The sequence below is a fragment of the Lygodium microphyllum genome, chromosome 7 (assembly GCF_053477565.2).
Source record: "Lygodium microphyllum isolate KBCC chromosome 7, Lygodium_microphyllum_v1.1.10, whole genome shotgun sequence".
Taxonomy (NCBI): domain Eukaryota; kingdom Viridiplantae; phylum Streptophyta; class Polypodiopsida; order Schizaeales; family Lygodiaceae; genus Lygodium; species Lygodium microphyllum.
Genome location: NC_141141.1, coordinates 14,839,025 through 14,853,556, shown reverse-complemented (window position 1 = coordinate 14,853,556; position 14,532 = coordinate 14,839,025). Strand labels below are relative to the sequence as shown.

The 14,532-nt window shown below is 40.9% G+C and overlaps 1 protein-coding gene across 5 annotated transcripts in view; it reads left to right on the top strand.

Moving 5' to 3' along the window:
• Nucleotides 1–14,532, top strand: part of LOC148033202 (uncharacterized) — an 82,510-nt gene that overhangs the window by 40,202 nt on the left and 27,776 nt on the right. For 2 of the 5 annotated variants that reach the window (XM_087681079.1, XM_087681077.1), the window contains exons 3-4: nucleotides 13,280–13,460; nucleotides 13,549–13,728. In XM_087681079.1, coding sequence (XP_087537205.1) covers nucleotides 13,280–13,460; nucleotides 13,549–13,728 — 361 coding nt within the window. Of the gene's footprint in view, nucleotides 1–13,264; nucleotides 13,461–13,548; nucleotides 13,729–14,532 lie in introns of all 5 variants that reach the window. The other 3 variants (XM_087681078.1, XM_087681076.1, XM_087681080.1) reach the window with 2 other exon arrangements.

The window sequence follows — 14,532 nt, the reverse complement described above, 5'->3', positions numbered from 1 at the left end:
GTAGGAGTGGCCGCCCTGACTCAAAACGCAAGCAGGAAGTGGTGGTTGATGACGTGGCAGCCTCTGGAGGGGGCGCCTGCAGCAAACGCAAGGATGGTGACCTCCTGGAAGGGCCGCCTTGGCTGTTGGGGATGAGGCCAGCAGCAAACGCAAAGATTTGGGTGATCTCCCGCGTAAATCTCAGCTCTGTGTACTCTCCTTCGGCTCTGATACCATGTGAGAATGTGCTGCGGAAGAGGGAATACGAACACGGAGGGGGAGAGAGAGAGAGAGCAGAAAATAAGGAAGAGAAATCTGCATTGACTGAAATGAATGCTGAATACTCTGAAATGGACTGATCAGTCCCTGCATGCAGCCCACAATGTCAGTGAGGGCACCAGATCAGGCTGATGATGATGGCAGCACCACCACGGGGGAGAAGGAGTGTCGAAAGCTGCAAGAAGACAAGTGATCAAGTGGGGAGGGGGGCTGCCTATAAATAGGCAAAAGGACAAACCCTAACCCTAACTCTAAAATGGGCGCAAACCCTAAAAATGCCCTAAAATGGGCGCCCCACATCAGTGACCAAAAAAGTGGCTGGACAGCCAGTGGCTGCCCACTAAAAGAGGCGAAAAAGAAATGCACATCCTAAGACAGCCAGTCGAGAGTGACTAGCCTCCCCCATCATAACACATGACAGACATGTCAGAGCTCCTAATGTCCTCGTCTGACTCAGACTGAGGCTCACAGGCAGGAGATGACAAGGCATGACTGCTAACAGGATCAATGATGTAATAATGATAGTGGGAGGGCAAACTGCCTTTATATAGGCAAATTGGGGCCACCACTGGTAATAGAGTGGCTAGGCCCAAAATGTGGGACAGCCAAAAGTGCCCAAAAAGAAACGCGCTAATGTGCTCTCCATCAAAAGTGCCTAAAGCACTTAAAATGACAGACAAATACAATGTTAGAGCTCCAAATGTCCTCATCTATCTCAGACTGAGGCTCATAGGTAGGAGATGACCACACAAGACATGCAATTGCTAATAGAAGAGAACTTTGAAGTGAATGAAACGTCCTCATCTTATAGATTGAGGCTCATAGGTAGGAGATGACCACACAAGACATGCAATTGCTAATAGAAGAGAACTTTGAAGTGAATGAAACGTCCTCATCTTATAGATTGAGGCTCATAGGTAGGAGATGACCACACAAGACATGCAATTGCTAATAGAAGAGAACTTGAAGTGAACGAATCAATGTAGTAAATGAATGTAAGAGTGTATAGAATGCTCAAGGGCAAAGCAGTGATTGATGACTTCCATTGGAGATGGATCGTGAGTGCTGATACCCTCGGTCAAAGATGTAGGAGTACAGAGGAAGGCTGAAAACTGCTCACCCAAAGTTGGAAACTGTCAGGTGGCAGCAGAGGAGGTGTTAGATGATGGAGAGGACCAGCAAACTACAAAACACAACAGTTCTAGACTGTTGCCAAGAAGAGGTAGCCTGTCCACCAACTGTTGCAAGAGGTGAAAATGCAGATTGGGAAGGTATCGAGGAGTGGAAAACAGGTGGCAACTGTTCCTGAGAGGCAAACACAACTGTGTGGAAGAACTAGGCGGCAGGGCGACAAATATAAATAGGGCACTAGGTGCTAGAGATGACATGGTAGTAGTCCGTAAGGGCTGGATAGCCATTGAGTGAAGGCTGATTAGCTGAAATCTGCACGTGAGAGTGAGAAACCTACACACAAGGATTTGCTTGCCAATTTGCTTGGAAGTTGGGATACTTTCAAAATTGCAATTACTAGCTCCATACCCATCGGTACATTGACTAATGCTAATGTGAAAAGTAGCTTTCTTATTGAAGAGGTGAATAGAGAAAAGATGTAGACTCTAGAAACTCTAGTGTAGTTACAGTTAGAGAAAGATCAAATGCAAGGGGAAAATCTTGTGATAGGGGAAACTGAAGGAAGAAGTCTTACACTAGGAAAGACGTTGAATGCTATTACCACAACAATAAAGGTCATATCAAAATGGACTGTTTCAAGTGGAAAAGCAAGAATAAAGAAAAGCAAAAGAGTGATAATGATAACAAGGAGGAGAAACAAAATGCAAAGATCAAGAAGAGGTCAACACCATAAGCATTGATGATGGTGATGTGCTTTATGTCTCTTCACTTGGGGATGCATTCTTGGTTGCTATTGATGATGACACGTGCCAGGATGGGATTGTTGATTTTGGAGCATCATTTCATGTTGCTTGCCCATAGGGAATGGTTTACTATATATGATGTTGGATGAAAAAGATGTGTCTACTTGGGAAATAACTTTGCTTGTAGCATTGTTGGAATGGGAGATGTGCACTTTTTATTGGCTGATGGCTCTTCTTTTGCACTTAGGAGTGTATATTGTCATGTGATTTTTGGTAATCTCTATTTACCCAAATGAACAAGAAAAAATTGCCCCTTGTAAATGGTGCTAATTTGCTTTGGTATGGTCCAAGAACTTAAATAGCCATGAAATTAATTTCAAAATATAGTAGACACTACTTACTAGGCAATGGATGTTGAACATCATGCAAATTCTAACTAGGTGATCCTAACAAAGATATACTCTGATGTCACAGACTGTAGGGCACGAGAATGTACCAAAGGCTTGTGGATTTGATTCAAAATATTAAAAAATGATATTATTATTATTATTGATTTTTAGAGAACTTTGTTTTTGGAAAAACACGCAAAGAAGTGTGAACGAAAAGCATAGTGTAGCTTTTGAAGAAAGCTTTTTTGAACAGAGCTCCGCATTCAACATTATAGGTGAAAGAGTGGTAACTGCTAGAGCATCATGAGACTATCTATCATATCTATCCAACAAAAAGAGACCCTTATACAAGGTGCCAGACAGCCTGAGTGCATAATCCATCTCTCTATATTTGACAATGCATTTGTCATCTTTAAAGATGACTTGAAAGCCATGCTTATTAAAAGCAGAGATAGACACAAGTTCTTTGTAATGCCAAGTACAAATAGGACATCTAGAAGCATGAAATCAGGACCATTTGCAACAATAATCATAACTAAACCAATGCCACATACATCATAACTGTTGCTGTTCGCATATGTAACATGCTTCCTAGCAAGGGCTGAATGCAAAGAGGTGAAGAGACACTTTCTAGAAGTTATATGCTTTGATGCCCCATTGTCAAAATACCACATGTGTTGCATTTCAGCAGCATTAAATGCTGAATCAGCCATTGAAGAATCAAAACTGCATTTGAGAAATACATAGTCCTGCTCCACAAAGTTGGTTGATGCATCACCATTAGTAGATTTTCTAGTTGTTGTCTCCTCGACAGCAAGCCAAATTGAAGCCCTTATTCTCTTTGGCCAATCTCTTTCTGCATTCATCAATATAGTGACTTGGCTTCTCGTAATAATGGCATTATCCCTTTTTTTAAAACATTTTTTTTTGTCTTGGGTAGCCCTATTTGATGCCTGTCTAGCATTATCCTTTCGCTGATTTTTCACATTTCACGTGACTTTTCCTTTGCTTTTGTACTTCGAAAGCATAGCCATATCACCCAAATGCAATGCAACATTCTTATTGACTTTGTTTCTCTTACAGCAAGAGGCCTTCCAACTCCACAAATGTAATGTTTACCAATTTAGCAACTTGAGTGACCTCATCAACATTAAGTAGTTGCTCATGCAAATCCTATATGTGTGTAAGGTGATTTGTCATGCTATCACTCTCATCCATGTTTACATTGGCCAGCTCTCTTTGGAGATAGGAAATCTTGTCCTCATTGCATGTTGTAAACATGTGCTTAAGTAAGCAGACTTTGAGATCCTACAAGACCGAATGTGTGGAATGATTGGCCTTTTCACTAATAAGGCAATTAAAGATAGTGCTTGTGCATCCTTTGAGTAGCACCAACAACTTGTCCTCAAGCGTTAAGCTGAGGTGTCTGCGGTGCAAGACCTCCTAGTTGTTGTAGATCACAAGTGACATAGTCCCACAAGTCCTTTGCCATAAGAAGGTTGTGACCATAAAACTCTGCAATGGGTAGTTTGTGCCATCAAGTTTGTCCTCTTGAGTGAGGACACCAAGGATGTTGCTCTGATCATTATGCCCTTGACATGCCATACTTTCAATGATGCACAAAATCAACAGCCAAATATTTTAGGGCTGAAGTATAGGGTGTACTCCTTCGAGTACCAAAAATCCCCACGGGATTAGAATGCAAGTACCAAACTGTCACAAATATGCCAAATGTACCCAATGTCACACAATTTGCACTTAGCCTATAAATGACAACAAATACAATGTGCATGTGCCTCGAAATGCATGCCCACAAAAGTACAGTTTACAGCAATTTAATATTGAGTCTCACGAAAATTTATTTAATTTTCCTAAAATTTGTTGTCCAATTTGACTCTTACAGTAATTTAATAACGTTGTATTGCTTGTTTCTTGCTTTGGAATGCGTGGTGTCGGGCAAAAACCCAAAATTTCTTTACAAAATTTCAAAGAAATTTATACCTTATAATTCAAATTTTTGTAGAAATGCTGTCTCGGGATGTGTGCCAATAGTGAACAATAGCTGCAATCCGCCTTTGATGCATACCAGAAGCTCTAGACCAAAAAACCCCAAAGAAGAAATTGTGCATTGGCGAGTTGTTTGGTGTTGATTCATGTGTTGGAAGCCAAATCGATGAAAAGTTCCGAAATTTGGGCGCCTCAGGATGCACGCACAGATCGAGACCTTCAATTGGCTTTGTGGTGGTGGTGACGCCTGGATTCGGGCATCACAGCAAACATAGGAGGCGCTAATGTGGCGGAGTAGGAGGAGACGCCACACAAATGCAAGCGCTGCAGTGGCGGGATAGGTGGTTGAGTAGGCGGTGGCTAGGAGATTGGTGCAGTGTTGGATATAGGCAGCGCTATTCATGAGTTGTAGGTGGTGTTGGTGTTAGGCGCAGTACTGGGCGGTAACAGGAGCAAGCGAGTAGAGGTATTTCAGGTTGGTATGGCGGAGCAGTTAGTGCACAAAGCGCAGGTAGTGGTGTTGTAGGGCAACGCGAGGGGCGGAGCTAGCAAAAGTGTTGCAGGCAGAGGTGGAGTGACCTAGCAGGGTGGTGTGTGCTCGCGAGGAAGGCGTCTCTAGTGGTGTAGGAGCTATAGGGCTGGTGGTAATGTTGCAAGTGGCTCCTCTAGTTGGGAGGCGTTGGTAGCAGGTGTAGGACTAGGCCAACACGTTGTGCACGGAGTTGAAGGCAGGCAACACAATTGGCGGCTACCCTAGTATAGAGGGTGCATTAGGCCAACTTGGTGGGTAGGATTGGTGTTCCTAGTGGGTGGAGTTGGTGCAGGTGGTTGACTGGTGATGGGTATAGGTGGGCTGATTGAGTTGTGGCGGTGGTGTTGCGAGGTAGTAGGGGCTGTAGGAATTCAGCTAATGAAGGCGCTTCGAAGGCGGCAATAGCACAAAATCTAAGCTGAGCTGAGCTGTTCATAGCTCTCTTTCTCCTTGCACGGACAACGGTTGATGGCATCATGGCGATAGGACCTTGACCGGAGCAACACCGGTTGGCAGCGGTGGCTGAATGGAACCTGTGCGGGAGCTACTTTGATACTAGATGTGAGAAAAATGCACCAGCAATGGAGGAGAGAGAAATGAGACAGTGATAGTGAGTGAGCTGAAGCAAGAGAGTAGAGTGTACTTGCTGAACTGAAAAGATAGAGTGAAGATACAACCTAAGTTGACCTAACCAGCTAGCCCTCCACCAACTAACTAGAGTTAGGCTAACTATAGTCCCTAGGGTCACTACTTTAATGTTAAGACACTAGGTACACACACACACACACACACACACACACACGTGACACTTATTAAAGTATCGACACCACACAAATTACATGGGCATTGCCCAGAATTGATAAATTCTAACGTAGTACTGCTACTAGAAATGTATAGAATGCGTTTCCCTTTCGCATATCTCAACTATTGTGGTCAACAACCATAGCAAAGCATAAAGTGAGCATAAACCATGGCTGAATTATCAATGGCATTCATAAAACATGCTACTCTGCACTTGTCCACAAAACCGGTTGAATACCATCGAAATTGAGACGATTATCCATTGAAAACTAGCAACTAGCAATCAATATCTGATGACTATAAATTGATGCAAACTAATGCATGTTGATGCAAATGTATAGTTTTAGAGCTACAATGAAAACCATATAGATTTGTATACATATTATAATGACAAGTGCATTGAATAATGTGATCTCATGTAGATATACTGTTAGTATTGTAGCCTAGATGGATGTTGAATACATCTGAGATCCACTATACATTAGAGATGTCCATAATGGGAGAAGTGGAAGTGCTATATCCCCCTTGAGCATCAGGCAATGCTTTGGACTTGTGCTCTGTTGAATCTGTCTGAGCCCGATCCAATGTCGACTCTAATTGAAAAGCCTCGAGGTAAAGGTGCAACGACTGAGGATGGTTTGTGAAGTCATCCTCTTCCATCTACTTAGCATCCATTGATAAAAAAATTTGAAACTTTACCAAATACCTTTTGGAAACTTTTACCTTTGATATTTCTTTCTTTATGTGCAAAAATCTACTTGGGTACCCAAATCTCATCTAGCTCCTCAACCTCTTTGAATTCAAGTAGATACATCCTTAGGCACATCATTATCATCAAAAGGCATCAACAAGCTTACGTGAAAGACATTCTGTATCTGCTAGTGTGAAGGGAATTTCAGTCTATATGCAACATCATCATGAAAAGGCCTCAACAAGCTTACATGAAAGGCATTGTGTATCCTCCATTGTGGAGGGAATTTCAGCCTATAAGAAACATCATTGATCCTCTCCAACACTTGGAAGGGCCCATAGTATCTCATACTTAATTTTGGATACAACCTCTGTCTACCTTTTATCTTTTTCAAGCTCACATCTTAAAAAATGTAGCAACACATAATCGCTCTTTGCAAATTGAAATGCACATCTATGGCGATCATTTGTCGTCTTTTACTTCCCTTGAGACCTCTTTTCAGGTTGATTTTCAGATCTGCCCCTTTTCTCAATCTTTGACAACTTATTCGGCTTCTCCCCACTTTCTTGGAAGCCCAAATCTTTCCCATGCAGCAATGCATCAGTTGTAGCAGCAAACTCTATGAGCTCAAACATGTTAGACACGGTGGATTTAATGCAAAAATCCGTGATTCCCTTAGGCAGCCCACATACAGACTTTTCCACTTGCTCATAAAGAGGAACTAAATGATAAGAAGTTACTGACAACAAAAAATCCAAAAACTTCTTATTTATTGTTCCAAGTTCTTGCATTGTGTTGCATTAAGCTTGTTCCAAGCTATCATGATGTCCATCTCAAATGTACTTGCATTGTGTTGCATTAAGCTTGCTCCAAGCTATCATGATGTCCACCTCAAATGTACTAGCCAACTTCTTATTTATCGCTCCAAGTTCTTGCATTGTGTTGCATTAAGCTTGTTCCAAGCTATCACGATGTCCACCTCAAATGTACTAGGCAACTAATTCGATGCAAACATTTACTTGAATTATACCCATGTTGACGGTGCTCTACCTTGCATTAAGAGTGTAAACCATCATTGCAATGCATTCCCCTTTAGGAAAGTGGCTACCTTATGAATCTTTAAGGATTCGGTGAAGTTTCCTCCCAAATAGGTGACATCAAACTATTGACTAAATGTCAAAGCTTTCAATCGATCTTGTGTACCAGTGAAGGACTCAAATTTTACTTCTTTTCCACCCTCATCATAGTCTTTGCTTGCTCATTTCGGAGTCAAGTTATCATACATTGGGTGCTGCAAAAAGGGTGCATTTATTGTATTTGCATTATGATCAACACCAAAAGGCATCTGCATGACCAACACTCCTTCCTTGAGCCCCACATCTAAGGGTACAGATGCATTACCAAACATGTGACTTTGTGCCCCATGTATCATTCCAATGCTGCCATACATGGGGTTATGCGTATTACTAGCCATATTTGGATACATTAGGCTTTGCACCCCGTGCGTTGGTTGCTGCATACCATAAGGAGTTGTGCCATACATTCTCATATGCGGTCCCTAATCCACCATAGCATGAAAAATAATACCACCACCAAAGTATCCTACCTGCCCCATCATTACATGCATGCCTAGCTGCCTAAAACCCATTGGATTGGCACTACCAAGATGGCCTTGCATTTAGGCATCCAATCTCAATGGTACCATTTGCTTTTGCTCATCCCCAACCTTGGGTGCATTTTTAGGTTGCGATGGTTGTCCTTTGGAAGCTTCTTGTTGTCCAAAGGCCTTTGAAGATGTCATTTTTTTCTTGCCCTTGCTGTCATGTTTGGGAGAGTTAAAAATCTCTCAAACTATGGATCTTTGGCCAATTGAACAAAGATGTTAGTTGCTGCCTTTAAGGGAGCCTTGAATTGGTTATCGTGTTCTTCATCTTCTTAGTGATTAGCTTCTTTTGGCCTTGAAGGACTTGCTTCTTTGTCAATAACCAGATTTTCTCCTTGCTGTCCATGTTGTAAGCCTATTCCAAGATTAGGCATTGCATCTTCCCCTTCATTACGTGCATTTTCAGAATGAGATACATCATCATTGCTCGATCCCATCTCATTGTAAGACAACATACTTGTTGTAAATGCTTAGTTGAACACAATTTTAGCACTAAAGCAAAACTTTTGACCTTCAATCAGCCATCTCGAGCCTAGCAAGTCAAGGAATTTGATGATATCTCAACAATGGAACCATAAAACCATCCTTTCTCCTCAGATAGGATAGAAATAACTTAATTTAACAGTAATTACAGCAAGTAATCAATTCACATAAATTGAAAAGCACACTTTACCTATTAATCCTTGCCACTTGGAAATGGAGCGTATGGTAGGCCCAAAAATCTCTTAACTCTTGGACAATGGATAGCATGTTAGCCCCAAAACTAGTGTCTCTTTTAGCATTTCTTTATCTTATATTGCAAATGGATGGAGTACAACTAAGATTCACCGATCTCCACTAATTCAAGTGCTATTTGCTGTCATTAATGACCAACAAGCCTTCAAACTATTTTGTCCCTTGGTTTGCTTGGGAAATTGACCTTCACCCTACTCCTTCTGAGACAAATTTAGCCCCAAGTTGACATTGGCTGGCTTGCCTCTTGAATCTCCCTAAAATTCTTCAATTTAAGCTACTAGAATTCAATTCAAGCCTTTAATTTTGAGCATGCATCTTGAGATAGCCATCAAAACCCTAATTTTTGCTAGAAATTAGGGTTTACAATAGAAATTGGTTGAAATCTCTTTCTTTGATAACTCAAACTGTTGAAGCATGTTGAGGCAAGTTGAGAAATGGTTGGAGAATAAGAGAGAATGCCGTAGAGAGGAAATTTTCTGATTTTCTTTTCAAAAACTACCTCGTGCTGCCCTGATTAGGAGAGTCCAACCTGCAGTCATCTTTAGTCTGGGAGCCCAAAATGGCTGTCACCAGCCTCCAACTGCTGTTACTTGCTTGTTTTGGCTCTTTAGGGGTTGCCACCTATTGCTAGAGGCCTTCAAAGAGTTATTTCCAGCTTTTGGGTAGGTCTCCAATGGTGTAGAACAATTCAACAGTCTTTCCTCCCTCTTCAACAACCTCCTTATCTCTAACAATGGCCGGAATAGACTTTCATATCTAGCTTATTAAATTATTAATTTAGTAATTATTCTAATGCTCAAAAAAGTAATTTCACAAGCCAATAATTAAATTGGCTAGGCCAATTCGTCTCCTAAGTGTCCTTGAGCAATTATTAACCCTAAGACTGGCATTAATTAACTTATTAATGCATAGTCTCTAATGTTGCACTGATATGAGTGGCTAGTAAATTGGTCTAGGCCTAAATCTAAGACTAGGTACCACCTAGTACCTGTCAAGCATAACTTATTACAACTTTTGCCTTTGGTACCAATTGATATCTTGAGGTCTTGGGTCCCATCCTATGAGATAATTAATGTGCACCTTGCATGTGCAAGTCACATTTGCACGTTTGATTAACTTTTAAATTAAATGCTAAGCAAAGCAATAACATTTTAAGTCCTTGTGATAGTGGCTTTGTGCAAATGCACTAAGGACACACTGGGTTTAGGATTGCCGATTCCTATTTATAGGACTCAAGGCCCTATTGTGCACATTCATTGTGTGATCACCACCCTTGGACTCTTGGTCCATTGGCCAATGCATTTGTACATCGGGATGGTGTGGACTAGTGGTATGGGATGCCAACATTTGGGATGTGGTCATGACTTGAAGTATTGCTAAGCTCCCAGGCTTAGGGGTGAGCTTGTTTGGCTCTATGGTTGGGAGATGACTCTAATGTCCAGCCCCTTTTATTTGTGGATATGGCTTGTGTCATGTGATATGTGTCATATATGTAGGTTGGATCCTTGGGTTACATTTTAGTTAATATGGAAGAAGAGGGTTAGACCTGATAAGGCTGGTGATTTGTGGTTAGGATCTTGGGCTTTGCGTGTGTATAAGCCCCTATTGATGCCTTTGTAGCTCCATGGGATAAAGACCAAGGTATCTCTGATTAGGGTAGTCTATCACTTGACTAAGCTAGGCAAAGCCTTCTCTAAACAAGTAGTCATATATCTCCTTGATCTCATAGTATACTAGGTAACTATAGATGTAATACTTCATTGACTTTGTGTTTGCATACCCTTCCTCCTTGGCTACCCATGCTGCTTTGGCCTATCTCAATCTCAAGGGTGTGCAATGATACCTTGATCTGTTCGATAGCAACCCTTGCAATGGATTATATGCACATCTATGTAGCTTGGTCATTTGATTAATTTTTCATTTGTGAATTTTAGAAGTAATCTATGTAGTGTTGAATCTTGGTGGGTAGGGTCCTTGACTAAGTCTCCCGAGCATATACCTTTATCGGATGTTGTCTTAGGATTCTGTCTATCCCCTCTTTGGAGAGCCTAACCTATGGGGAGTTTGATAAGTGACCAAAGATCGTAGCCTAAGTTAATCGCATAATTATTGGCTAATTTCTCTTATCTATTCCTCATAACAGCTTACCCACTCCATGTATAGCCATCGTGTAAGACCCACATCCAATGGTAATCGTAAATCATGAACAAATGAAAATCCTTGATCCATCTAAATCACATATTGTTGAAATCAGGTTGAAGTGATTGCACCTGAGCAACCATGGACTCACCCCTTGAGAAAGTTAGGGATGTCCCAACAATGGAACCATGAAAGCGGCCTTTAAAAAACCCAAAGGGTTGTAATACATAAACTTAGTCTACAAAGCACCTAACTTTAATCACGAAATCAGCAATTAAACAATTCACACACTTAACACAAGGGAGCTAGAATGCTCCTACTCAAAGACCCAAAAAATAGATTGGCCCCAAAGCTTGGTGCCTGTTGTGGTATCTCTTTAAGATTACAACATGCATTCAAATCAACTACAAAGAACTGAATTTTTCTCTGAAACTTGTGTTTTATCAATTACTAGAATCTAATCAACATGTTGTTCTTGCACATGCTCTTCATAGATCAGTTTGTTAGCACTCGTGTGTCATGTATGGTCATCTCATGTTCTTGCTGTAAGAGTGTTTGTTCTCCATGGACTTTATTTTTAACACCAAGGTCTAGATGTTGAATGCTAAGTCATGCTCTTGGCTATTATTCTACACTTTTGCCTACACATCTCGAATATTAGTAACAATGGACAATTACTTTTCCCTCAAGAGGGGTATATTGCTACGAACATGCAATATTGAATTGTTCTCTCTTTTGTAAGCTAGGGAATGAGGGATTAGATTGCACTCTCTTGAATGGAAAGCTGACGGGGATGCTTGTCCTTTCTACATGACTATATTTGTTAGCATATACATGGGTGATTTTCACTGGCGGGTGATTTGATGATATCCATGAGAGGCCTCGGTGTCCCTCATGTGTGCATTCCACCACCTAACACATCTTTGTGTTACTATGAGGAGAAGGGCGATCGAATTTTTGTATTTGATAGTTGGGAAAGGTCTATTCCACACATCGCCGTCAGCTTTCTATTCAAGAAAAGGGAAGGGAAAGACTGCAAGAAAAGAAGGGAATGAAAGGAAAGAAATCAGCACCAAACTCTGAATGACAGCTGAATACAAGAGCAGACTGATCAGTCCTTGCACACAGCCCAAGGCATTAGCAAGGGCACCAGATTAGACTGATGATGAAAGGCAACATTGGAAGATGGACGAGAGTCCCCGAATGTTGGAGTGTGCTGAAACCTGAAAAGCAGAATAATCACCAGCCACTGGAGGTAGGCTATATATAGCCAAATATGCCAAAAACTGGTCGACTTGATCCAGGAGTATGCCAAAATGCTGGCCGATCTGCATAATAGCAAATTTATTGCAAGAATTTTGATATGCATGATTTGGACCTTGCAGCTCTAAACATCTCAAAACCTTTACAATCGCTTTTGAAACATTGACTACTGTTTGGAAAAGAGCAAAATAGAATGTGAGAAATGTTTGTTTTTAACACATGTGCATGTGAGAAGGTATGAGGCATTACAAACACCTTATTGCAACTAAGTTGCTAACAATATACTCTTGCTCTTTCTCTCTCTCTTTGCGGAAAAAAAATGCACACACGTGCATGGATGTATGCATGCACACGAAGAGACTATGCATGTGTGTTGTATAGACATACAGACATACATCATCCATGCATGCTTGCTACGTGTGTGCAAAGATATGAAGGAGAGATTGCTTGACTAAGGCAACAATTTAATCTAGGTGTCTTGGACACATGATGGCGAGGCTGAAGTGAGCTGATGGGTTGAATCTACAAAAGAAGGAATGAACAGAATGGTTGGGCAGCCTCCTATTTATAGATGTGGATCCTCCCAAAATTAGAGTTTTAGCTTATGGGACATCGAAACTTTGGTAGTTAGTGAGTTTTGGGGTTGTTTCAAAGAGCTAATGAAGATTTAATGTGTAATGCATCTTTTTTATCTCAACAATACGCACATTTATACATGCATATCTACACATATACATACACACACACATGCACATACACATACTTATGTCCATGCATGCATGTATCCATCCATTCTTCATTGTGACTTTTGAATCAATTTCTGAAGTTACATTACCTTTGTTATTTTTGAAAGGTTAATTTAATGATATTTAGTTGATTTGTATTTGTTTTCATTTCTTGGACATATGATAGTGGTTTACTTCCTAGGGCCAACAACTTGATGGACAATTCATGGATAAATACTTTGATCCATCCTTCAAAACATAGGAGAACATGCCAAGTTGACGAAAGCCCTTGGGAAGCACTCCGAAAATGTCAATGGAACATTACAAGAACATTTTCAAGGATCTCAGTTAGCCATGAAAGGAGTGACGACCTTGCCCAAAAGGTTTTTCTCATTTTTGGTCTAAATTGTGCTTGATTGTATGATCCCTACAACTCTTTAGAGCCATTGTTATAACTTTGTGCCTTTGCAGGTGTTAAAAAATATGCCAAAATTTGTAAATATTGTTGAGGTTGGACCAAGGGATGGCTTGCAAAATGAGAAGATTATAGTTCCTACTCATGTGAAGGTGGAGCTTATAAGACAATTAGCAGATGCAGGATTAAGTGTTGTAGAAGCTACAAGCTTTGTTTCATCCAAGTGGGTTCCTCAGGTGTTAAGCATAATCTCTTTCTTATCTATGCATTTTCTTAAGATAAGGTGAGACTATAACATGAATGGAAAACACACACACACACACACACACACACACACACACAAAAACCCACATGCACGCATGCACGCACACCCATATATGCACGAGAGAGAGGGAGAGGGAGAGGGAGATAGATGTCTACTAAAGACCGATTCAGCCTATGAGACATATCCATATAGAAGAGAATATTCTCATGGTAGCAAGAGAGTGAAAAGTGAAAGATCCTAACTAATGTGTAATGAGTGTGTGCATCATCATCTAGGCAAGCCATCAATGTATTTGGAGACGGGAAACTATGTGTATGTGAAGTACAATAATGCCATGCAAAACTAACTCCATCTAGTGAAGTATAAAGAAATACTTGTCTACAGATAACAAACACAATCGTACAACAAAGCATAGATTGATAAAGAACATAGTTAGGGTTAGGGTAACTTGGAGACAATGAACATTGAAGAGAATAATGAATGAATATATATATAATGCTCAATGTAGCAAACACACTATACAATTGACCCTCGAGCTCTTGTGTCTCAAAGACCGAGGCAAAGAGTATGAGTAGGAGAATGGTGTACTCTGATGGATCCTGAAACACAACAAACAACCTATGTGAATGTGTGGCTGCAGCAATCACAGCTCTATGATGGTTGGATTAGTGATGATAGACGGGTAGGTAGTAGTGTAGAACAGCAAAATGCAGCATGATGATGTGGCAGCGGGGTGATAGGGTGTGCGAGAAAAATGCAGGGTTGGCTGCTGACA